At 36.2% G+C, this 27,934-nt stretch overlaps 1 protein-coding gene across 1 annotated transcript in view; it reads left to right on the top strand.

Moving 5' to 3' along the window:
- The window catches only part of LOC109374599 (thrombospondin type-1 domain-containing protein 7A), a gene marked incomplete at its 3' end in the record, with an annotated part of 587,092 nt that overhangs the window by 517,798 nt on the left and 41,360 nt on the right, over nucleotides 1-27,934 (top strand). The window contains exon 8 of the mRNA XM_019629338.1: nucleotides 22,417-22,611. Within this exon, the coding sequence (XP_019484883.1) occupies nucleotides 22,417-22,611 (195 nt within the window). The remainder of the gene's footprint in view (nucleotides 1-22,416; nucleotides 22,612-27,934) is intronic.

Here is a 27,934-nt window from a genome sequence, read left to right as displayed (position 1 = left end):
GCACATGCGGGCCTGTGTGTGTGTGCGTGCGTGTGTGTGTGTGTGTGTGTGCACATGCGGGCCTGTGTGTGCGTGCGTGTGTGTGTGTGTGTGTGTGTGTGTTTAGGGGTGGTAGATGGGATGGGAGATAGTGGAAATATAGCAGGGACCAGATCCTGAGGGCCTTGTAGACTGTTGTAAACACACAATGGTTTTCTGAATTGATGTGAAATTCCCATAACATGAAAGTAACCATTTTAAAGTGTAAAATTCAGTGTCATTTAGTACATGCACATCATGCAGCTACCACTTTTATTTAGCTCTAAAATATTTTCATCACACCAAAAGAATACTCCATACCCATTAAGCAGTCACACCTGTGGCCTTGTGCTCCCATGGCAACCACCAGCCTGCCTTCTGTCTCTATGGATTACCTATTCCAGATATTTCTATGAATGGAATCATACGATATTGACCTTTGGTATCTGGCCTCTTTCCCTTAGTATAATGCTTTCAAGGTTTATCCACATTACAGCATGTATCAGTACTTCATTACTTTTTAATGTCTGAGTAATATTCCATAGTCCCCATTTTGTTTATCCATTTATCTGTTGATGGACATTTGGGATGCTTCCCTCTGACTATTGTGAATTATGCTGCTGTGAAAAGTGGTGTGTAAGTTTTTGTGTGGACATATATTTTCAGTTCTCTTGAGTATATACCGAGGAGTGGAACCGCTGGGCCACACGGTAGTTCTAGTTTAATTTTTTGAGGAATGCCAAACTGTTTCCCACAGTGGCTACACAATTTTGCATTCCCACCAGTAATGCATGAGGGTTTCAATTTATCTACATCCTCAACAACACCTGTTTTGTTTTGTTTTTCTTTTATTACTATCTTGGTAGGTGTGAAATGGTATCTCATTGTGGCTTTGATAGGCATTTCCCTAATGGCTAATGCTGTTGAGCATCTTTTCATGTGCTTGTTGGCTATTTGTGTATCTTCTTTGGAGAAATATCCACTCGATCCTTTGCCCATTTTTTAATTGGGTTGTCTTTTTATTGTCGAATTATAAGTGTTCCTTATTATGGCTGCCTAAAGTCTTTAGATATGATATTCATTTATTTACTGGAAAACAAAGTTTGATACGCTTGAACTATGTACCTGGTACTTTTTTAATCGTTAGGGATATGGCAGTGAGAGGTGGACAGGTAATATCCCTGACTTAGTAGAACTTGTATTCTAGGGGGAAGTGACAGAATATAAACAAACAAAAAGATGCAATGTATCGTTCATGTATGAAACAATGGTAAAAAGTACCTGAAAACAAAACAAATAAAGGTGTGGTGATAGAGACCTGTGAGTGGGGAGAAAAGTATTTTAGACCAAGTGGCCGAATGGCTGGGAAAGGCCTCTGTTAGGAGAAGAAAGTTATGCTGAGACTTGACATGAGGGCGCAAGTCAAGCCAATATCCAAGATACGTAAGTGTCGCAGGCAGGAGGCAGAGCCCAGGCAGGAGAACGCTTACAGTGTCCAGGAGTATCATAAAGGCCACTGTGGCTGGAACAGAATCAAGCAGCAGAAAAAGCGTAGAGGTGGTCGAGAACCAGGTCATCACAGGGCCTTTCGGGACTCAGGAAATTATTCGACATTAATGGGAAAACCCTGGAAGATTTCAGCAGAGGAATGATGTGCTCTGAATTATGTTGGACAAGGGCCATTCAGGCTGCTGAGTGGGGAAGAGTGGAAACCGGAACCTAGAAAGCGGCCAATCATTAATGAAATGATCAGGATACAAATGAACGAAATAACCTTATAAATGAAGTAGAGTCCTTATCATTTGTAGTAAAAGGCATGTGCTTTGCTAAGAAAATGCTTCACAGGAAAACTTAGTAAATGGAAGTATCGAAATAATTGTATGTTGTGGTGTCCCTCAGTGAGTTAAAGCTGATCCCTCGGCTTTAGTCCTGCTTTAGGAACTGTGCCATCGCTCCAGGACCCTGTAGGTCTGCATTGTTCTCATAAAAGTTTATTTAATTTGCCTCAGAAGTACTTTTAAAAACAGGTACTCTTTGTAAAGCACTCTGAGCCTCTCCATCCCGTAACTCCCGATTCTTATCATGCCAAGTCTCTACCAGAAGGAGAAGAAACTAGATAATGAGCCCCACAGATCTATAAATTTCCAGCCGTAATGCATGGCTCAGTAATGCAATAACATCACAAATGGCATTCAGTGAGCATGCTGCACTTCCTAATTATCTTGACTCCTTACTTCACTTTTAACCATGTAAAATTGTCCACAACCCTTGTCACTAAACACACCAATATTATACGAATTCCTGTTTTTTGCTCTAATGGGAAGGATGATTCTGGCTTAATCCATCTAGAGCCTTTTTATTATATAAACCCTCTAGTGTGTTTAATTATTAGCCTTAAATGTATGTTCAAAATACCTGCTTTTAATTGTGATGTTTCTATCTGTAGCAAAGCATTTATTCCCAATTTAATCGTGAGAATTACTTTGCCATCTCTTCTTTAATTCTTCTTCTCAAATCTTTTGTTAAAAAAAAATATGTTCCTTTACAATGTCATGTTAGTTTTTGGAAACATAAGTTGTAGCTGAGTTAATTTAAATACTCAAATCATTGCTACTTTAAGTTGAAAAGGCAAAAGGAAATTCAAGTCTTATATGAAATATTAGAAATGGGTGTTTGGATTTAGGGACCATTTATTTGTAAGAGCTTTTTAGAGAGAAGAATTGGGACAACTGAAGAAATGAGCTACAGAATTTTAATTATTATTTTCTTTTATCAAAGGATTTTAATCCTCTGGTATTGACAAGCCACTCAGTTCTACTGTCCTTGTAAGCATAATTGGATTTTGTCATCCTCTAAAGCTTCCTAAATTCGAGACTTTTTCTAAGCAGTGATATTCCTATCAAACCCGTTTAACTGCCCACCGAACCGAAGAATACCATGGCCGCAGTTGAGTTTAGCAGTCAGGAGTTCTGACAGTATCTGCACCTTTGCAGCCTCTAACTAGGTACCTCCTATGTGCAATGAAGATAATAGTTTGCCTGCACAGTTACCCTTAAGAAAAATGTTTTCTGAAAGGAACATGCTGTTAAGTATTAAGCATTATTGACAGTGCACTACACTACAAAAGGGGTTTACCAAACGGACGATCCCTGCTTTCCATGCTGTATTTAAAACAACGTTGAATTGAGGACTGGCTCTGTTTGAGCTGCTTCCTCAGGAACGACCTTATTTCTAATGTCTCCTGATGAAACACAATGGGATGAATTATTATCAGTACCATTACTTTTAAATTTGGGAGGTATACCAAAACGTCTTGCCTATCTCACAGATATGTACCCATTACAATTATTTTATTGATTTCTGTTGGATAGTTTCATTTCGGGATTCATGGCATCTATGTTGTCTTCTGTAACACAGCTTCACCCTTGTCTAGCTTCAGTTTTCTTTTTAATTTATGTAGATTCAGTTATCAGGCCTATAACATTGTATCTTTCCCACACCCAAGTGGTTGACTTTGGTTCTACTCCTGGTTGGCTGAATTTCTTTAGTGGTTTTGTTTTGTTTTCAAGAAACACCCCATTGTGTGTTTATAACCCCATGCATACTGGAGTGAGATTTTCTGCTTTTATATTTCATCTGTACAGTTTCCTCACGTGCAAAAATGAGGTGATATTTCTTGCTTCTCGAGATTAATGTAAGCAGTTTACGTCGCACAGGTACCTGGCCCTTAGGAGAAATGTAGTTTATTTGTATTTCCTTGGTGCATCAGGAAATTGAGCACAATGCTGCGAGGTCATATCTGTAATCTCTGTAATGACCTCATACATGAGAGAATAACAAATACTGTGTCCCCTAAACCCCAGCTGCATATGGTCACTGAGTGAAAACCCAACTCTGTCATTAACTTGCGGTGTGACCTTGGGCAAGTCTTTTCTCTGGGCCTCATCTCCTGCTCCTTAAACTAGGTCTCTCCCACGTGTTTTCTTTACACTTCCCTGATTACATGCACACAAGTTTCTGTTGGAGAATCCCAAGGGTAGATAAATCAGTCAGCTCACTCACAGTAGTAAGAAATACACACAGTGTAATCTTAGGCATATTAATCAACATCCATACCTTCCTTTTCCTCTCTAGAATCTGAGTATAATCGTGTCAGCCTCATGGGATTGTTGGAGAATTACATTGGTTAAAGCCTGTAAAACACTCAATGCCTAGCATGTAGCCATGCCCGTATTAGTTCCAGATTGTGATTTTATGTTCATGTCCTTTAGACGGGAAATCGGAAACATGGTATTCACATATGAACATAGCATTTCTTTATATTTCTGACTCATTGTAGAATTTATCACTTGAAAAATATATGATCATAGAAGAATAGCTGACAAGATTCGCCTGTTTGTGTCTCTGTTGTTACTCTTTGCATTGACTTCCCAGTAACTTAGCTTGTCGAAAATCTTTACTCCCCACGTCCCCTATTATTTTGATTCTGTGTGTTTCATCTCATCCATTTCCCGCTCCTGGCTTTGTAAGTCCATCCAAACCCAAGCAGAATAGCTTATTATTCCTACCCTCAGGGTAAAGACTTCAAACGTCGTAGCACATTAACTGGAACTCATTCTGCCTGCGTCCCCTCTCGTTTGATCAAATAGGCAGCCTCGATTCCATCTTTCAGATGTGCACATAAGCCAAGCACTTTTTAAGGTTTCTCTAGTTCAATAGTGGTTTTGATTTTTTTTTAATGGCTTCTAGAGAGCATTATCTTGGCACACAATGCTAGAAGATATAGTCTTACAGTAGAAAGTATTCAAATTGATTTTATGTTATCTTCATTGATACTGTTCAGCCGCTACTATAGAATTGGGGGATGAATGTGCTTCCAGTTTGTAAGAGAACGCGATGGTGGTTTCCTTAGTATTCAAGTGGATTTTTAGCAAAAGAGTTTGCCTGTATAAGTGCTGTTTCTTCCTCTTCTTTCTTCACTTCCTTACAGTTAGTGTGTTTAACATTTATCCCCATAAGCATATAGGGCCAATGCCTCCCTAACGCTGACTTACCTAGTTGTTGCATATGTTCTGAAACACAGATTATGAAAGTAACAGGTAAAACAGCACATGCATGCAGCGTATTAAAAATAAATCAAAAAGTGAAATGATAAATCAGATACAATTTCATCTGAAAAAGCATTGCTTTATAAGACAGAGTTATTTTGGTCATTTTGTTTTGCTCATTTAACTAGCATCCTGAATGTACTGCTTCTGTCAGATTATCAAGCTACATACAGGCTTGAAAAGAGAAATGCATCCCAGGTCAAGTTACTCATAAAAGCATTACTGAAATGTCAGAAACAATTATACTGCACAGAAGAGTCAATGCCTAAAAAAATGAAACATCCATTCATGAAAATTCGTGTCGGTACTGTAATTGTATTTCCCAGTTATACTATTGATGATTTCTAGATTGTAATATGCTACATAGAATTGGTAAATTTTAAGGATAGATTGCACTCTGAAAGAAAAAGCGTACGTATTTTGGAAAATGCTCTAGTATATAGATTTAGTTTTTTAAAAGAGCTCATTAATTTTACCATTTTTTAAGCAAGTGCTTATCAGATGCTTGTTCCTGAAATTTGTCATGTTATGATGGAGAGAACATGAGTTTAGGAGTAGGAGTGTGGGCTTGAAATCCTGCCTTTGCCACTAAGTAACTGATGACTTGGGGCAAAGGGAAAGAGCTTTTTTCTTTTTTACTTTTTTTTCTCAAATGCTACAACATGCAATTTAAAAGTATTTACCTCCTGAATCGCCATGATGATCATTTGCTTGGCACATAATCGATACTCAAAAGTGTTATTTCTTTTCCCTTCATCCAGGATATAATCATTGTGAAACTATTACAGATTTTTAAACAGAAAAAGAACATGAAAAAAAATGTTAGGTTGTCTTACCTTGAATTGAAGTCATGAGTAGATTTAGATAGGGAAAAGTTTAAGACTCTGGAGCTAAATTGCATGTTTTTATTATTATTATTATTATTATTATTATTATTATTATTATTATTTTTAATTTGCTCGCTTTTGTTTTCTTTTTGAAATTATAATGAGAACACTAAGAATTAAGAAAACAAGATGTATAAAGAAATTGTTGATTACATCCAGGGGTTTTATGCTTAATAATATTTAATAAAATATTCACTGACCAAAGCACAAAGCTGAGACCAATCTGAACAGATGTCTCGACCAATTCGTTTGTCTTTAAAAAACAATGTGTTTTTATGTGTGCAAAGCAGCACCCACCAACTGAATATTAGCACCATATTTACATGAGAAAGTTGTATTTAGCTGAATCTAGTTAATTTTCAATTTTAGAAAAAATTTACTCTCTCCTAATAACAGCAAATTTTCCACTAATATGTACCTATACTTACTTTTAGATTTCAGGTCCAATCATATTATGTGTGCATTGATATAAATGTGTGTTGCCTTCAGAACAGCAATTGCATTTTATTGAATCATGTTTAAATAGCCCTCCTAACACTCATCAAAGTATCTTATAAACCAAATGATATTACCCCCCAAATGTGCCTATTAAGAAACCACTATTGTAAAACTTCATTACTTTGTTCACAAAAGACTGTGAAGTAAAAAAGAACTCCCCTAAGGTTTATTTATGTCTCCTAAAAATACCTGAATCATTGCTTCAACCCAGGGCTTGAGAGGAACAACAAAAAAGAGTTATTTGAGATAAATTAAGATGGTACAATGGGCTAACCTTACATACTTTTAATTAAATAAGTATATATAAGTTCTAGTCACAAATATGACTATGAGATTTGGGTTTGAACAATTCTTCATTTCTACATATTGGCACTTATCAGGAATGAGTAGACAGAATAGTTCCCAAACACTGATGTTAACAGTCATTTAGGGATCATTTTTCCCCCAACTATACTGAGATAAGTGACATATAACACTGGATAGCTTTAAATTTTACAAGGTGTCTATTTGATACAATTATATTGGGTTATCAGAAAAGTCATGACATTTTTGCAATGAAAAATACTTAGGTTTGTACTTATTGTAATTGTGTTAATTGTTTTCAGATAGTTGTAGTTCCTGTTTGTTCTTTTATTCTTCTCTTTCTCACTTTCTTTGTGGTTTATGACTTTCTTTAGTTATGCTTAGATTACTTTCTCATTATCTTTGTGTATCAACTATAAGTTTCTGCTTTGTGGTTGCCATTGGACTTACATATAACAACCTATATTTACAACAGCCTATTCTATGTTGATAACAACTTAAGTTTGAATACATTCTAAAACTCTATATTTTTACCCATCCCTCCCAACATTTTATGTTTTTGATGTCACATTTTACATATTGTGTATAATCTGTAACTAATTATTTTAGTTATAGTTATTTTTGCAACTTTTTAATACTTTCAGTGCCCTACCTTCTTAGTAACTTTATACATGACTAACCCACTGCCTCTACTATATGTTTACCTTTACCAGTAAGATTGATACTTTCATATATTTACTTATTATTAATTAGTGCATTTTCTTCTCAGCTTTAAGGAGTCCCTCTAAATTTTTTATAAGTCTGATTTAGTGGTAATGAATTCCATTAGCTTTTGCTTATCGAAAACTATCCTTCAATTCTGAATAACTTTAACAGTTTAGAGTATTCTTGGTTGGAAGGTTTTTTTCTTTCAGTACTTTGAATATGTCTTGCCACTCTGGCCTGCAAAGTTTCTGCTGAAAAATCTGCACATGGGGGTTCCTGTGTATGTAACAAGTTGTTTTCCTCTCATTGGTTTTAAGATTCTTTATCTTTAATATTTAGCATTTTAACTATAATGTGTCTTGTGGATCTTTTTTAGATTCATCTATTTTAGAACTCTTTGGGCTTCCTGGATCTGGATGTCTGTTTCCTTCCCCAGGTTAGAAAAGTTTTCAGCCATTATAACTTTCAATAAGTTTTATGCCCCTTTCTTTCTTTCTTTCTTTCTTCTCCTTTTGGGGCCCCTATAATGTGAATTTTATTGTATTTGATGTTGTCCCATAATCCTCTTAGGCTATCTTTACTTTTTTACTTTTTTTTTTTTACTTTTTGGTGCTCTGTTTGGGAGAGCTTCACTTCCTTATCTTCAAGATCACTGACCTTTTCTTCTGCTTTATTTAGTCTGCTATTGAACCATCTAGTGTAATTTTTTAATTCAGTTATTGTATTCTTCAGCTCTGCTTCTTCCATTTGACACTTCCTCATATTTTTTTTATTTCTTTGTTGAAGTATCAGTGTGTTCATCCATTTTTCTCCCAAGTTCAGTGAGCATCTTTTGGAATATTAATTTGAAATCTTTATCAGGTAAATTATTTATCTCTATTTCATTAAGGCTTGTTCCTCACATTTTAGCTTATTCTTTCATATGGAACACATTCCTTTGTTTTCTCATTTTGCTTGATTCTCTGTTTGTTTCTATGTATTAGGTGAAAGAGCTGCCTCTCCCAGTCTTGAAGGAGTGGCCTCATGTAGGCGATGAACCTTATTGTTCAGTCTTGCCCTAGTTCTTGGTTATATCTCGAACCTTTTTTATTTTTCCAAGCAGCCAGATTTAGTTCTTAATAGCTCCAGTTGTTGAGGGTGTGCCAGGAACTCTTTCTGTTCTAGAGGGAGGACCTCAGTCAGCACTGACTTTCAGGCTGATTGGAACCCAGAGCCTCAGGCAGCAGCTTTTCAAATATGCAAATGTCTACATTCCTGTGGGACTACAATCATAAACCCTGCTGGTATCCAGGCCAGGTGATCCTGAAGTGTTCCCTTTGTGTCAGTTGCAAAAACTGGTGCTCCAAACAAGTATATAAGCTCCTTTCTGGGAGGTAACAGTGAGCTGTAGAGAGGTAGAGTGAGAGTATAAAGATGGTGTCTCCTGGCCCATGTTCCCTGAGAGCACCTCCATAGCCTCTAGATGTGTGGTAAACCTAAAGCCTGCCACTCAGGATGAAGCTCTAGTATAAGTGAATAGGCCTCTTTCACAGGAAGACTGGGAGTATGTTTTGGTCTGCTATCTGCGCAGTGCCCTGTGGGTGATAGTTTGCAAAGAACTATCTCTCTGATTGTTACAGCCTACTAGATTCCAGGAACACAAATCCTCCTGGTCTCCAGAGCCAGACACTCAAGGGGTGTCCCCTGGGCTGCCGCCACATAAACTGGGTCACCAGACATCAAAAAGAAAAAAGCAGGCACCAGACTTTTGTAACAGCTCTCCTCTGGGAGACACTGGCACTGTGGAGCATGACAGGGGAAGAGTGCAAGGATGGCACTTGCCAGCCTTAGGTGAGGCAGGGGAAGAGTGCAGGGACTGTGCATACCCACTGGCTTTGTGAGGCAAAGAGAGAGTCCAGGGTGGCTCACCCCCTCTGGCTTCAGCAAGGCAGAGGGAGAGTGCAGCGATGGCACCCACTCACATTAGTGAGTCAGAGGAAGAGAACAGGGATGGCTCCAGCCAGTTTTAGTGAGTGGAAGGAGCATACAGGGATGAAATATGTCTGCTGGCTTTAGCAAAGTAGAGGGAAAGCATAAAACGGCACCCGTCAGTGCCTCTCTCTCCCCAGAGAGAATCCCACATGCACCTGCTCCTCCAGCAGATGCTTTAAAATTAACAAATGAGTCTCATTCACATAGGGTCTGGGTGCTTTCCAAACTACTGCCTCTGCACTGGGCCCTGGGGCAAATGAGCCTGTGCATTAATCTCTCAGTTTGCTACAGCTCCTGGGCCTCATTGGTTTTTAAAGCCAGATGTTTTAGGGGCTCATCTCTCAGGCACAGGTCTTAAGAGCTGGAGCATATGATGTGGGATACAAATCTTTTGCTCCTCAGGAAGAAGCTCTGGATTTGTGAGATCAATCCCTTCGGATTGTGGGTCTCTGCACCAGAGGTGGGGTTTTTGGCAAGATCCCCATCCCAGTATCCTACCCACCTCAGCGTGGCCCTCTTCTCCTGTGATGAGCAGCAGCTCTTCAGCTAGCTTCCAGTTCATTTTCAGAGGGATTGGTTCCATATGTAGCTGTAGATTCAATGTGTACGTGGGAGGAAGTGAGTTCAGAATCTTCCTACATCACCATCTGTGACTGCCCACCTTAGGGATCTTTTTAAATAAATATTTCTGAAATAATGCTTTGGAGATCCAATTGAGTAGTTCTCTGATGGGACCAGAAAATAGAACTATTTAGAAACCCCTACCAGGTTAGGAAAACTGTGAGCTAGAGTAATTTTTTATATTTTCCTTATTCTTATTCCCATTGTCCTTTAATTTTGACATATGTTGTCTGGTTCCATTTTGGCCCATTTCAGACTCACCAACTCCTTCATCAAAACAAATACGAATGTTTTTATAGAATGACCAGGTTTTCCTTCTGCAAATATTGATGAATCATGGCTCGGTTTTGTTTGATTTTAACAGTCACTGTATCTCACTTGCTGAGCTGCTGCTGCTGCTTCTCTATCAGCTGAGTACATTTTTATTATACACTCTTATGATTGTTATTAACTCTTAGATAGCCATGAACAACTTTTTATAAATGTGTTAACTATTAATGAAATGAGCTAAGATTTCCTAATACATACGTGGCTTTCAATGTGGAATCAACAGCTTTCATACTAATTAATAGGATAATACTCCCCACATCATTGAAACTTTGTTTTCTCTTGGATTCATTTCTTATTACTTGATAGCAGACATACTACTATTATTATGAACATGAAAGGGATCAGACTGTGACTTACTCAGCTGTAGCTCTCATCCTCGTCTTTATGGTACAAACTTTCAGTGTTCCTATATGCGGGTCATCAGAGGACAGAGTAGAAGATCTTGGAAAATGTAACAGTGATGATTAATCCTTTGAAATAGTTTTTGATTCAAAACCTTCCCATGTAGACCAATCTTCTTTTTTTTTTTAATTTCACTCTCTTTCTCATTTCCAATCACTTAGCTTTCATTCCCTCAGAGCTCTGTTCAAATTTCACCACCTTTGAAATGTCTTTCTTTATAAACTGTGCCATTTCTAGTCATTCCATCAATCCATAGTCTACCAGTAGGCTGAAATTTTACACTACGTTTACTGGTGACTGTTTTCATATAATAAACATAATATCTCTGTCACTTGGTCTTCTTAATCATGGCAAGATTCCAAAGGCAAATATAGATTTATTTAAATATTTTTTGTAATTTTCCCATTATTCTGTAGATGTGTTTACACATTGTAATCTTATAATAACTATCTATAGAATAGCTATCTTTTTTATTTATGGTAATATGAAACTACTGCCTCTGCACTGGGCCCTGGGGCAAATGAGCCTGTGCATTAGTCTCTCAGTTTGCTACAGCTCCTGGGCCTCATTGGTTTTTAAAGCCAGATGTTTTAGGGGCTCATCTCTCAGGCACAGGTCCCTAAAAGTTGCTTTAAACAAGAACATTTGAAAATTGAAATTGGTTTTTAAACTAGTGCTAAAGAGTTGATAAAGGCACAGAGATATCCTTTTCTAGGCAATGAGGTTCCCTGAGCCTAGTCTTGTTGCAAACACACCCAGAGCATGGGAAATGGACTTGCTAGGCAAGGTATGTCAAGTGGGGGCAGATGGTGGAATGTCTTCAAACACAACAGACATGAATGCATGCATGATCTGGAGAGCTACAGGGAATCATTTGAGAGTATAATGTAGTCACAGCAGTGTGGCTGGCAGACAGTTTGGTTGATAATTTGCAGGACAGATTGGAAATGTGATGCTCCCTCAATAAAGAATGTGAGGTAGCCAAGATCTGAATGTATATGTATATATGAACAAAAAAAAAAAGGAAAAGACACTCCAAGAACCCTCATTCACAGAGAGCCCTGCAAGATTCCATGAGGGACTGATGGATAGAATCTGCAAGATGTCTTAATATGATGGAGGGAGAGGCTAGAGAGATCAACACAGGGTTGTATTTTAGTACAGAGTAAATGGAAGTCTGCTGAAATACTTAATGTGAAACTGTCTATTTATGTAAGCATTTAAAGTTAAATTAATTAAACCAATAGATTATAATAAATGTGACTGTTTTGTTAATTGTATTGACAGATCTTCAAAAATGACCCTAATATACAACTTCTTTCATTTAGTAGCATAATTTCTCTCATTGAGTAGTGTTATATAGTTCAGTGTAACTGCATCATAGAACATCCAGAATAAGCTTTTTAACTTTTTATCTAGAAGATGCCTAAGAGACTTGATGACTGAAAGACATTATGTGTTATTTAATTTACAGTTTTTAAACATTAATGTAAATTATTTAGTCCACCGAGAGAAAGGGGACTAAAGGGGCCTTATAGGATAGCACATGTCTTAGTACTTCTGCTTATCACTGTGAGCTAAATATTCTATAGTATAACCTCCAATTAGGATTTTTGATTGATACCCAAAAGTTTTATATATATATATATATATATATATATATATATATATATATATATATATCACAACTATAAATCATTTTCAAAATATGAACTATAACATTTAATAGACATAATTACATAAATTACTTTTCCTGGGATTCCTGTATTTCCTCACAACCTTAGCACATTAACCAAAAAGAAAAATACAAAATGACTGAATGATCATGCTCATACTCTGAGTTTAATGCAGTGGTATTTACTAATACATTTCTGGAAGCCCACTTATAAACAGAACTAGGAAAAAAGTGATTAATTAAGCATATTAATTCAAGTTGACTGAAACACAGTGCTGGTTAGAATAGAGCAGATCCATTCCCATCGTGTATGGCAACGATGGGCAACTCTTCCACTGACAGAAGGCGATGAAAGTGGAGGCAAGGTATTGTTTTAATAAATATTATTTTTTAACTACGTGCCACACACTGAGCTGCAGACTTTGTTTAATTGTTTTTCTCATTTATTTTGCATAACACTATCATAAGTACTATTATTACCTTCCATTTTACAGATTAGGAAACTGAATCTTAGAACAGTGAAATTGGCTCAAGAGCACCTAGCTGGTAAGTGGTAAAGCCAGAATTTGAACCAGGGAAGTTTGACTTCTAGTTACAAAAAAAGTAAATTTGGAGGAGATGAAATTAACATTATAGATGATTTCAAACTCAAAAAACAAGATGAAGTCACAAGAAATAAACATTCAAGAATGAAAATATGAAATAAATCTCAAGAAATAAGAATGAATAAAACTTTGTTTATTCTCAAATAATGCCAGGGATGAATCACTATTTGAAATTTCTAGGGTTTCCATGGTTCTTTTATAACCATGAGTCAGTTCACTTTTTAGTCACTGAAAATAAACAAAGCTGCATAGCCTGGGACTTTAAGGCAGACAAACAAAAGGATTATAGGAAAGAGCATAAAAGTGAAGTATTAATTTCAGTGAAATGAAATTAAGAAAACAGATCTCACATTTTTATTCCAAAACACATGTGCTTTTAGTTATACCCATAACATATTGCACACATAGAGAACATGTAAAAGAAAATATGCTGTGATGGTTGATATTAAACAGGAGCTGAAGTCATGGGCCCAGTGTCAAACTTTACAGAGTATAAGCGCACCCTTTTTTTCCTGCCTAATCCAAGTGAAACGCTTAACCAGAGTTATTAAGAAAGAAAGTCATGGATAAAGAGTTGTGTGATTAACACCCCGCTCACTAAGTAGGCGATTTACACCATGAGCACCTTAAATTTATTGAAACAAGAAAATGCAAAGTTGTGATTCAATTTAGCCCTACATTTTTATCATTTATTTACAACAAACTATGTTATTTACTACACTTTGGAAAAATGGGTTTCATCTCAGAAATGAAGTTAAAGGTTGTACTCTTAACTACAATACATCAGGGCCTGCAGTAGGAAAGTGGGTGCTGCTGGGGGAGGGACGGCAGCTTTTTACGTCAGTCCCCTGACTCGTTTTGCCAGGCTCATAAAGGAATAAAAACAGAGGCAGAAACTTGAGATACCAAAACAAAGAAAGTTGACATTGGAAGAGAACATACTGGGAACATAAAAGTTAAACTTACTGAGAATGGAAAGGCTTTGAAAATGATGAAAAAGGGGGAAAATCTTGAAAAGAATTATATCATAATATGAAGATCCTAGGTTGCTTAAATATATTTAAAAGTCAACAGGTAACTTTGCATATTGTTTAAAAAAGGAAAGAGAGGATGAGCTAAAGGTAACATTCGTATTATAAATTGGATATAAATTGATTTGTCAAAATAAAAATTGCACCAGAGTTACACAAGCAAGACCTTATTGTAGACTACTATAATAGCGAGAAACTGAAATCAACTCTACAGTAACAAAAGGCTGGAATATTTTTTAAGCACTGAGGTGAGCTAGTGGAAAAGCACTGAAGGACATTAGGGGAAAGATTGATCAGTGGGACGTGTTGAGCACACTGAGTTATTTCTGAGTTTGTAAATGTCTTTCTCTGTAACACAGATGCCCTGTCATCTGTGTTTGCTAATTGGTGTCCATTGAAAAAGTTAGGCACCTACCACCCCGCAGAGGCTGGGAGGTCAGTGCAGTACCTCCTTTGATGTTTCCATGTCAAAGAGATGGTTCCCAACTCCTTGACAAAGACATGTCCTGGATGATAAGATAGGGAGAGAGGCTGGAAGAAGATTTCCCTAACTTTCAAAGGGACAAGAAAAGAATGTACAGTTGCAAAGAGGTAAAGGGCTTAGATTCAGGAAAAAACTTGTCTAAGGTGTAGTCAAGCGGAGGGTAGTGTTAACGCCATCTTGGTCAGGTTGGTTTTGTTCTAGAAAAGTAATGTATGTCCTGGGATTTCCTATTTATTTATTTATTTATTTATTTATTTATTTATATTTATTTTTTAGCTCATCCAACAAACCTTTACTGCAAGACTCTTAAGTTTTGACAATAGCTGACCCAAGGACTTTGGATATAAAGATGTTGAGTAAGACAAAATCTCTGGCCAGAAAGTCCTCATAGGCTAACGGAGGGGAAAGTTAGTAAACAGACAATTCTACGTGTGAAAAGTCTTAAAAATGTTATGTCTGCAATGCTGTGGGAACAGAGAGGATAGAGCACAACTCCATCTGGGCAATTCGGGAACGTCAGAGAAGGTTCACAGAGGAAGGAAACCCAGTCCTAGAAGATAACGTAGGAAGAAGTGTGTCCACCAGGCGTGGAAAACAGTGTACACCCAATGGCAGACGAGTGGGAAAGCAGCATGTCAGTTCATGGGGAAGCGAACAGCTGTCTGTGGATAGAATGTAGGGAAAACATGAGGAAATGACAGAAGATAAAGATTTTCTATGCTCTCGCAAGGAATTTGGCCTTCAGCTAATAAGTATTGGGGAAGCTGTGATGCTCATATTTATGTTTTAGAAACAGCCTTGGGGTCAGGATTGCTGATGGGCTGCAGGGCAAGTGTGATACAGCAGGAGACCAGAGGAAAGTGCGCAAAGGGCTGGAAGGGAACATGGGGTCAGGGTATACTTTAGTACATTGAATAAACCAGACTCACTACCTAGATGTGATAGCAGAGGGAGTACAGGAGTTAAAAATGATTTGTAAATTTCCCGTTTAAAATGAAGAGATGTGTACCTGCTCTTCAAGAAGGGGAAGGAAGAAAGTTACAAGACTCAATTCGTGAGTTTTCTTCTTCAACAAGCTGAGAGTGAGTGATTCTGGACCTTCATATCTAACGTTGTTATAAAGTTCAGATAAGACTGTTAAATGAAAATGCTTTCTAGAACATTCCAGGCCAATGTGAGACTCCATTATTTTTCCATCACAATTCTTTTTAAAATAATACTGGTTATCAATAAATAAGTAAATATGTAAATAATGACTTTCACTGTCAAAAGTCAATATGAATTTTTAAGATAATTTCTGATGAATACAAAAGGCATCAATGACTCAATAATACTTCTCAGGATTACTGCAGAGTTTGTATAGGACTGGCAAGAAATATCTAATCCCAAAATTACAATACTAGAGACTTTATAAATAGTGTGCTTTTAAAAAAAAATCTTGGCTCTGTATCTGGTCTCTCTCTGCTTTAATTTCTCCTTTCTGTTCACTCCCCTCTCAATTTCATTACATTGCTGAGTTTCAATTTTGCAATGCCTTTTGGAGGTACATTGCACATAATACCACTGTGACTGTGAAAAATCAACCATAACAATCTGCACATTTCTATGATTAAAAAGAAATCAGGATAATGCAAGGGACATTTAGGGAATAGTGCTAAATACATATATGCCTGACATTAAAATACAATTAACTGTATTTTTAATGTAGTAATATTGTGCTCTTGATTCAGCTTCTAAGCTATAAAAACCTGGAAATCATAAAAATCTTGATAAACCAAGATTTATATTTTTTATTATATTTAAGCTCTAGCACAATGAATGCAAAAACTTTCAGTATATATTTTTACCAAGAAAAGAAATAGTCTATCCTCTTATCTCAATTCTCAGTTTGCTTTATTTCTATGGAAATCTTCATGATTTTTTAGTGCAATTACTTCAAGCAGATGTTCAATTCTGTTATCTTGATAATAGGAAACACGGTAGAATGAAAGGAGATATTTTGGAAGAGTTCATGAAAGAGTTTGACAGTGCTCATGAAAATAAGCCAAACAAGGAGAAATTTGGAGGTCTCTTTAATGATGTCAAAATACATGTTGAAGTTGATTAAAATGATGAATTATTTAAAATATATTGTTAAAATTATATTTGCAAAGAAAGAGGTTAAATGGGGAGACATTCACTTAAACATCTAAATCTCATTTTGAGTTCATTAAAATAAATAAACCCAAACATTTTCATTTTATTTCTCAACCTTTTGTATAGGGCATCATAAACAAGTTTAAACCAGCTATGTTGTAGTTCATGCTTCAAAGTAAGATTTAAGTTGTAATATTTAGACAATCCTTAATTCATTTAGTTCTGTTTTATATATTTCATGTAAAATATATGTTTTGCAGGATAATTAAAATGCCTAGAGCTTCATGAGGGGAAAAAATTACATAAATGCAAAGCAGTTTTTAAAACTTTTTATGTTGGTAGATGCATGCCAAATTTATTTATTTATATATATAAATAAAATATTTAATGCACAGAGGCTGGCATGAGGAGGATTCTAAATGTTGATGACATCATGTTCTGAATCTAGTTAAGAAATTGTCCAGAGAAAGGCTAAACAAGGAAAAATAGGTTGTGTTGGTCTATGCCTGCACAAGCTGTAAGCTACATCATTCACTGTAATGATAATTGGCTGTGTCTGCCCAGATTTATTGGGATGCACACTTAGATAATCAAAGTTTCAAATGGTTCTATAATGGGGACATATGGTGGTTGAAAATATCCTAATAGTAAGGCAGCTGATATGGAAAAGTGGGATTTCCAGAGGGCTAAACAGCAAATTTCCATTTCTCTATATGGAAAGAGTAGCAGTTAACCTGATATTTTCATATGTACATGTTTGATTTACTGCTATATATTCTCTGACATAATGCAAAAGAGTCCTTAGCTAATTAAAATAATGTTTATCAATCAAAATGAGTTTTAATATGAGGAAGAGTGATGGAATTAATTTCTGCAGATCTCATGAAGAAAGACCTTATTTCCAGAGTCCATTTTTATATAAAAAGTAAGATAGAAGTAACAGTCCCTGAAAATAACTGGAGATGACAAGTTTTGGAATTTCCTGTGATAGATATAAACCCAATATTTTTTTTCCTAATGTTTCCCAAATGACTGGTGCCTTGGAATGCTAGAGATTTAGCTTACGAGAACACAGCTCCTAATAGTTCCAGTTAGTTAGTGTTCAATTAGCTGAGTTGATTAAAGCATCCATTGAAAGCAAAGTCAAAGATCTGAATGATTCCACATTTTTGTGTCTGTTGCTGTTTGTTCAATGGCTGTAATCCAAACTATGTAACACCGGACATGTTAACAATGCATACTCTTTGTAGTTGAGACAGTGTGTGGCTGCGACCATACATCACTGTCTCTTGAGAAACAACTAAGGGTGACAGTTTCTTGACTTCTTTGTAGTTAAAGGCTCATCCATTATATACTTCCTTGACATCTTGATTTCTCCCGCCCACCACACCGGTTCAAAAGTAAATTAGGGAATTGTTTAGAACTCAATTCAAATCTCTGCTTCTTTAGTCAAACTCCTGCTATTTGAGACAGTAAACTGAAACTTGCTGAGTTTCAATATTCTTTAAAGTAAAAAAGAGCTATTAGCACCTATGTCTGATGGTTGTTGTAAAAGCTACAAGCTTTCAGTTATCAAATAAATAAGTCACGGGGTTGTATTACACAGCAATGTGACTATAGTTAACAATATTGCATATTTGAAAATTGCTAAGAGAGTATATCTTAAAAATCCTCATCACAAGGAGAACAGTTTAAAACTATGTATGGGGACAGATGTTAACTGGACTTAATGTGCATTTTGCAATACATACAAATATTGAATCACTATATTGTCTATCTGAAGCTAATATTACATGTCGATTATACCTCAAAAAAAAAAGTTATTGTGACCTTAGGTGAGATGAGGTATACAAATTCAAAGTACAGTGCCTGACAACAGATAGGCAATCAGCAACTATTCATTAAATGAATGCTCTCATCCAAGTATACTCTGTATAAAGAGAAATATAAAAGGAAGTCCCACAGAGGAATGAATGGTGTTTGGCATGAAATCCAGATGAATTTGTTTTATACAGTTGCCCTTTCAAGAGGCAGTCTGGTTCTATTCAAACCACAAGAGGAAAAAGGCAGAAAAATCCTAGAGCAATTATTTTCAGATTTCATGTGCTTATGAATCACCTAGGAATCTTTTTAAAATGCAAGTTATGACTCAGTGGGTGGGGTCTGGAGACTGCATTTCTAGCAAACTCCTGATGCATGAGCTGCCTGTCCACTGATTATACTTTAGCAGAATCCTAGAGCACTTGCCTGTGTGGCGGTTTAAGAAACCATGTTTGTCTAATCCAACATTCTGTTTCCTGTCACAACAGCTTATAATGTATTAATCCATGCACTTAGCAGAAAATCATTTAGTGTCTACTATGTGCCAGGCACTGTTCTAGGTTCTAAGTATAAGATAATGAACCAGACAGATAAGAATCATGCCCTCATTGGGCTTTTCATATAATGATAGGATCAGACAATAAACCTGCAAACAATTGATCCAAATAGTTTCTAGTAGTGATTAAAACTATAACACAAACAAATGAAGTTATTGTGAGATTGTGTACGCTCAATTAAGAGTCCTCTAGGAAGGAGACAATTGAACTGAAGCCCAAATGTTGAGAAGCAGTCTGCTGTATGATGATCTGAAATGTTCATACAAAGTAAAGAGAGAATGCAAAGGCCCCGAGGCAATAAGGAGATTGGTCTGTAGGCGATACGGAAAACGCCATTGTGTGGCTATAACAAAATGTCATTATTTGGATGCAAGACAGCAGTGGGAGCAATCAGAGGGGCAAACAGGGACAAGGTCACACTTGACTTAGTTGGGGGGAGTGCAGTAAAAGCTTAAACTTAAGGAAATCTTAGAAGTTGGATCCAAGCTGGGTTCTAACAGCTCCACAGAGAGTTAAGGTGCACTCTAGAAGAAATGTGCCTACAGGAAAATACACCTGACCAAGCAAGAGAAGATATAAAGAACTAACATAAGATATGGGACATAGGTTAAAAAAAAATTTTTCAAAAATTAAGACAGTTCCAAAGTGTACATCCCTTAGGTTTACACTACAAGAAACAGAAATATATCACGCATGCCATGCAAATTAACCCAATAGCACACACAACAGCACACCACTCTCAATTACTGCAGAATAAATTAAAATTTTCTGAGTAGAAATGATTAAGTAACTATTAGAGAAGACATAAAACTATAATTCCTAGTTTACTATAAACTGTAGCTCCAAACTTGCTTTACTTTCCACAGAATATTGGAAATGAACGTGAAAGAGAGCAGCTGGAAAAATAAAATATAGCAATGAAGGAAATAAAGCATATGCAGGCCCGTCCTTGCACTAAGAAAAAAATTCTAGTAGGAAAAATAGTCATCATTATTATGTCAACTGTAAAATATTAATTGCCTTGTATTATAATGAGTTTTTTACTATACCTATGTAACTATAAATCCACAGTCTATCATATTGTTTTACTGGGATATAAGCCAAACTCTAAAGCCAATGAAAACAGAATTAAGAGAGATCCCACAGATCCAAGTAAGTAAGAAAGAGTGAATGATATAATGATGACTCAATTGTCATTCTAGTGGGGTTTAGTAGTGAGCATGCCTAATAATTTAAGGCCTGTGAACGTGTTAAGTACATTCCAACTGACTTCTGGTTTTGTCCAGTGATTGAAGGCCCTGAAAACTAGTAGCCATTAATGTGTTAGAGCGTTTCCAATTGACCTCTGATTTTCTGTCTTGTTTTTCAAATATATGAATAAAGGACTGTACATTAAAATGGTGCTCCTAACCTTCCATCAGTGAGAAACAGCTTTGAGTTGTTTGGCTAATAGAAGTGAAGAATGGCACCATTAATCACCCTTCATCACCCGAATGCCTATTGCCCCAAGGCACACATTTCTGACATACACAGTTCGAGTTCGGGAACTTAATCCTAGAAAAAGCGCTACACACCTCATTGCTGAATATCCCTATGGTCACCTTCGAAGTACTCCCCTTGGGAAGCTATGCACTGATGCCAGCACCTAGTCCATCCTTCAAAGCAATTTTGGAACTCTTTTTCTGGAGTGGCCATCAGGGCTGTTGTCATATTACCCTTGATGTCCTGAATGTCATCAAAATGTCTTCCTCTCAACATTTCCTTTATCTTCGGGTAAAGCAAGAAGTCATTGGGGGCCAGATCAGGTTGAGTAGAGAGGGTGTTCCAATAGTTATTTGTTTCCGGGCTAAAAACTCCCTCACAGACAGTGCCGTGTGAGCTGGTGCATTGTCGTTTTGCAAGAGCCATGAATTGGCAAAAGGTTCAGGTAGTCTAACTTTTTCACACAGCCTTTTCAGCACTTCCAAATAGTAAACTTGGTTAACTGTTTGTCCAGTTGGTACAAATTCATAATGAATAATCCCTCTGATATCAAAAATCGTTAGGGTCATCGTTGCAACAGGTTTGCGGACTTAATTGTCACACCTCATATTCATCCAGAATTATGGTTGTATTCTGTGGCAAAACAGCCAATTAATTTTCACTTGTTTGTGTAATTTCACTTTGTTGCACTGACCTCCTTAGCACCTTACATTAACCAACTAAGCCACAGAATTCAAACTTTTTTTCATACACTCTTTTGGTCATTTATTTGTAATTCCTTGGGTTATCTTTGGCATTTATTCACAACACCAATATTTTCTTTCTAATTGGCCTTTGTATATCCCATTTTGTTCGTTCGACAAATACTTAATGGACGCCAGTCTCTAGAGCTTCAAGGGCATGGAAGGAAGTGTAGTGAGATGAAACTAGGAACGGAATCAATAGCCAGGTCATTGAAAGTATTGTAAACTTCTGAGAAATCTGGTCTCTATCTTAACAGCAATAGGAGACTCCTGAAGAGTTTTAAGCACTTAAGTGACACCATCTTCCTTCTGCCATTCCCTTACCTTGTCATTTTTCTCCTCTCCCAATGGGACCACCTTAAACAATGGTTTAATAATGCTATCTTATCATTTACATTTCCTGGTTATTTCTAACAAGCAAATTTTTTTAATGAAAGAAAAAGTTTGCTAATTGCACAAAATTAAATTTTCTAGGAGACACAGAGAGTTTACAAATAGAGATGACCATGAATTGGCTCATGAAAACATATGGTACAGGCTATGGATAGAGTCATTATTTGTAATAACAAGACATAAAGAGGAGAACATATTACATTGATGCTCCTTATTACAAGTATAATATTTTAAGTATAAAAATTACTTGCAGGGCAGGTATCTGCAGCATAAAAATACTTTTAATGATGCACTATCAAAAAGGCTAGATAGATATAGGTATACAGAGAGATATATAGACATATCTAGACTAGATAGATAGATAGGTAGATAGATAGATAGATAGATAGATATATCCATCCGTAAATGAGGCTTCATATATATATATTATATATATATATATTATATATATAAAATACATAAATATGTATTTTTTGTGGTGTTCTTTTAACATCTGACTGTAGTAGGCAGTCACACTTCTGGCTATTATTTTTAACTAAGAACAAAAAGGAAATAACCTAATTTATCTTGATGCCCATCTGGTTTCAACCACTCATTTTACGTGTATTGAAAAATGATAGATTGTTGGTGATGATGTCTTTCCCAGGAGAAGAAGTTGACAGACAGCTGTGCAGAGATGCCATCTTCCCCATCCCCGTGGCCTGTTATGCCCCGTGCCCAAGGGACTGTGTGCTCAGCATGTGGTCTGCGTGGTCCTCCTGCTCACACACCTGCTCGGGAAAAACCACAGAAGGGAAACAGATACGAGCACGGTCCATTCTTGCCTATGCGGGTGAGGAAGGTAAGGTCATGCATGAGCTTTGGAAGAGACATATGTTCTTTTCAGAAGTTGGTGTGCATTTTCTTTGTCTTGCCTGGATATGATGATGTTCTAGAAAAATCACCTCCCAGAAATCCGGCAACCCAAGGAGATTTAAAGTCTGTTGACATGTTGGGCACCTTGCTTCTGTTCCCCAAAATTAATCTTAAAAACAGATCTTCAATAATAGAACAAGATTTTTTAAAAGTGAGCTCACTTTGCCTTTTCTCCCCTCCTAATAATTTAATTTCACTCCAGTTCAAAGTGTTAAACCTTTGAAAAGGTCTGAAAATGACTCCTAAAACTCTAGATGTCATATTTCATTGTTTTTTCTCTATTTTAGCAGTCATTTTTTTCTCCTTGAAATCACATCCTATCATAGGTGTATATATTCAGTAATAAAGTTGATTGAAAAATAAACAACAGCATGACTATTGCTTGACTGGATTTTACATGGGTTTTCTACCATTCAGGTTTCTGACCGTAAACTCTGAGATCCAGAATTTTCATACCTAGATTGTGTTCATTTTTAAAATATGTTACTCTTCCATGGGTTCACCCTGTTAGGTGCATAACACATGTTTTGTCATCTAGTCATACCTCAGTTGTGCTAGCTTTATTGTGGAGAAATACAAGGCTCTTGGTAATTGTCTCTCAAGCTTATATCCAAATGCTAATTTGGCCTCTGTGAGACTAGGTGATACAGTGTCATACTTAATCTTATAATTCTGGAAAATATTAATAACACAGGAGAAAGAAAAACAGAAGTAAATCAAGTTCTGTCACATTAAAGCATGTTCTGTCTCAAAAATATATAGGTATATGTTATTTAAATATTATCAAGCTGAATGAGTCTCCTCTTCAATTGCATGATAAATAATGACTTCTGTTTGTAATAAGCATGTGTTTCTCTATGTATATCCACAAATAATCAATTTTGGAGGAGTTTTCAGGTAGCCTGTTTCATCTTTCTATTTATAAAACATTTTAGTGACAGAAACCTTAGAGTATTCTTATTTGAGCAAACTTGCTGTGTATGTAATATCTATGCAAAAACATAATTACCTTTGCTTTAAGACATGAGAGAAAAATTTAACATATTTAAAACAGTCAACATATGGGAAAACTTTGAATTTTCTTTAAAGTGTACAAAAACTTTTTTTCTGTCACCTTAATGTAAATTTAACTATTTGTTACAAAATAAAAAAAAGGTGTATTTGTGGGCCTAATCAAAATATAGAAGCTTTTAGAGAGAAAATTACATTCCTTATACTGTCAAACAATAACTCTAACCTTGTATAGATTATATTCAGACTTCAACCTCTATCAGCTCAGATTATGTCTTGAACTTCATTAAAATTACATCTGTGGTCACCCTGCTTCCTGTAAATCCATTATACTCTGCAGATACTTGCTGTGTGACTAGTAATGAGTGACTTTTCGCCCTGTGAGTCACACGGCAGAGATTTTTGCCATGCTTGCAGAACTCACCAGATCATTATTTCTACAGACATGATGCTTCACACTGAAAGGTCATGCAATGCTTTAAAGGCAGGAATTTATGATTGCTCTTTGATATGTATCATCCACTTAGTTTGAAAGGGTGAGACTTCAATAATTTTTAATTAAGTCTAGTAGCAGCAGCATAAGCAAGCCATGCTGGGAAATTATAGATGTTTATATAGCAAATCATAAAGGCATGAATTCAAAACATAATTTTAATTGGAAACCATAGTGGAAACTGTCAATGGAGAATCAGCTTATATTTGTCTTTGGTAATAACAGATCCAAAAATTGGTGTAATTATATGAAATAGTTAACAAAGAATCTGTCTTTCAAAAAATTCATACATATTTAATACCTATTATTTGCTGGACACTGGCACATGTTTTCTGTTCCTCAAAATCAACCTTTTATAATTCTGAGCTAGTTTTAAGATAGTTGAGGAACTATCTTTGCACAAAGTTTAAAATATGTTTCTCTGCAATTAGATAACTCTTTATGATTCTGTGTAAAAGTAGGTTTTTCTGTTATTCCCCAAGAGGTAGTGTTTTGTATGTGTCATAAATGTTTTTAATTTTCTGTGGATCAGAAAATTACTGTGATAATCTTATGGGAAAAGATTACATTAGAAAAATTATATATTGAAGGTTTTTTGACATGAAATTATACGACTTTATGGTGAAATAACTTTCAGACAAACTCATATGCAAAGTGTTTATTGGATTTACAAAATAAATGCTGTACCCTATATTTTTGTTTATGTAAGTCAGAGCTTCACCATTAGACATTATATGAAGATTATATAACCTCTTATATTAATAAGGACAGTCTAAGTTTTGTTACAGATAGCTCAGAAGTTCAGCAACTTACAAGAACAATTATTTCTTCCCTGTGGGAATTTTGCTAATGTTAAGTAACTTTCCAGGACAGTCTGTCTGCCATAAAATGTCTCAGCATTGTACCTCCATTTGAAGACCTACTTTATAATCCCCATGCCAGTGGAAGATGATAATTGGAGAGTATGTCTGCTGATTTAAAAGCACCAGCATTAAATTCTACCATCCAGAAGTGATTTATGTCATTGCCAATGACATGTCATTGTCAAAGATAGTCATACAATCATGACTTGAAGTTGAGCCTAACTTCAGGAAGAGTGGAGGGTAGGGGGTGATATAACCCTACTGTGCACTACAAAGAGAGGAATGCTTGTTACCAGCCTTAACCCTGGTCTACTCAGTCTTCTTATTGGGTGTTTTGGTGCGTATGTGTGTCTGCGTCTATATCTGTATCTATCTCTATCTCTATCTCTGTCTCTATCTCTATCTCTATCATCTCTATCTCTATAGATCTCTATATCTATATCATCTATCTATATCTATAGATAGATGATAAAGGACTATTCCATATGGCCTTAATTCAATAGATAAACCAGGCCTCTCCATTGTTGAAATGTTATGACTTGTATTGATAATTTCTTTGTTCCTGTTAAATAAATGATAGAATAATAGAATAGCACTTGCTCTCCCTCACACTGTACTTCTTTCTTTTCCCTTTCCTTTCCCTTTTCTTCCCTCCCTTTCCTTTGTAGGCTTTCTCTCTCCCTTCCTGAACAAATGTATCTAAAAAGCCATTAGTTGGAGCCAAGCAATTGAGCATCTGTGCCAGCAGGTGAGGGGTCGGCAGTAGTCCAGTGTGGGTTGTCAGAGCCTAGGCTGGGTGAGAAGGGCATCCCCAGTGGAAAGAGGGTGGCCTGGCATGGAAGTCAGAGACCCTGAATAGGCTAAGCAACAGGAGGCACAGGGATTGTATATGAGGGTAGAAGCAGTAACCCAACACTGGATGTCAGAACACAGGCAGCGTGAAGAGATGTCCCATTGTTGTTGGCAGCCTGCCAGGGTGGAGTGTTGGAGCCAGGCAGGGGCTGAGAAGGGTTCCTGTAATGTGGGGTAGCCTGATGCAGGGTGCCAGACATGGGCAGAGTGATGAAGATATCCTGTGGGTACAGCATTGGAGATGGCAGTGAGAGATTAGTAGTGGTAGGGGTTGGGGGGTGGGGGTGAGGGCAGTGACCAAATAAGCACATATATTAAAAATAATAGGAGTCAAGTTTCTTATTGCTGGAGAAGGGAGTTACTATTATGTTAAGAAATAAAACTAGAATAAACCCTGTTATATTATATTGGAATTGAAAGTTATCAATGGGAATTCATTGTGTTCAATTCATAAAGATGGATATAGAAATAAATACAGAGGGTGCTCAAAAAATGTGTACACATTTTAAGAAAGGAAAAAAACTGTATTACAATTGTAACTCAATATATGCCAATAGCTAAAGATGAGTACAAGTCATGGGTATACATTTTTTTTGGCATCCCCAGTATAAATGTAAGTATATGTATTGTATGTATAATATATGTATAACATTATATGTATAATACATATACATCCATTAGCTATATCCACTGAAAAGACCTGAAAGCAGCAAGACCTCAATGACAATAAGTGCATACAGTGCTTAGACCTTGGTTTCTAATACCATTTTCCAGAAAAAAGGAACCAGGGCTCCTTGAAGCAATGGCTGATTCCAGGTCTAGAATAGGAAAAGCATAAGATATACCTGGAGGGTCTTGTGCCAGAAAGGAAGGAAGGAGTAGGAGAGCATATCAGAAGGTCACAGAAGCTACTTGAAGGGTCTTCCACTGGCCACAAATGGTATCAACTGGAAGATCAACATAATAATAACAGATATTAACCCATTAGATAAAATAGGTAACCATGGAGCCATACTTGAAATTAATTAATTAATTAATTACTCAATCGACTATCTGATAAAGACAATTATATTTACATTCTCAAGTGTCCCCTAATGGAGAAGTCTGACAAACACCACTTTAGTCCAAGTGATCAAAGATTACATCATTGGTAATGGAGCAAATAGAAATCATGCGTTCCCGGTGTGATGCAATGAAAACATGACATCACTTCTGCGATATCCCTGTCAAAGATGCATATTGTAGAATCTAATCATGAGGAAACATTTGACAGACCCAAATGGAAAGGCATCATACCAAATAACTGGCCTTTAATCTTCAAAAGTATCTAAATTATGGAAATTAAGGAAAGGCTGAGGAACTGTTCCAGATTGAAGGAGACTACACATGACATTGCAATGCAACACTAGATTCTGAACTATTGTAGATCCTTTTGCTTTAAAAAGCACATTTGTGGACACTTGACAAACTTGAATAGATTTGAGGATTAGATGATAACAATGTGTAAAGGTTAATTTCCTGATTTCTTGGTCTTGAATATTGAATGTGCTTATGTGTAGCAAAATGCCCTTGATTACAGGAAATACACACTAAAGCATTTTAGTACTGAGGCATCATTTCAACAACTTCTTCCAAATGGTTCAGGGAAAAAATTAGTGATAATATACTTTTAATTTTCCTGTAATCTGGAGGTTGGTTCAAAATTAAAACATAAAAAATCATAGAATAAAAATGATTTGAATATAAATGCTTTTCATACAATTTTGAGTAGCATTATATAATCTATTATCAGCAGTACATAAAAGTTGTCCTAAAATGTTTCTTGTTGAACTGTTATCATTTGGAAACCAAATCACAAATAATAGCAACTGGAGATAGTTAATATACTGGAGAAAGTAAAAGGTTTTTTTCAAATTAAAATTTAAAATTGAGTGTGTGTGTGTGTGTGTGTGTGTGTGTGTGTGTGTGTGTGTCTTACTTCCTAAACTTTGACTTCTGGTTAAATAAGATTAGTAATTTGTTTTTTAATG

Source organism: Hipposideros armiger, unplaced genomic scaffold, assembly GCF_001890085.2.
Source record: "Hipposideros armiger isolate ML-2016 unplaced genomic scaffold, ASM189008v1 scaffold_842, whole genome shotgun sequence".
NCBI classification, from domain to species: Eukaryota; Metazoa; Chordata; class Mammalia; order Chiroptera; family Hipposideridae; genus Hipposideros; species Hipposideros armiger.
This window is presented reverse-complemented; position numbering and strand designations above follow the sequence as displayed.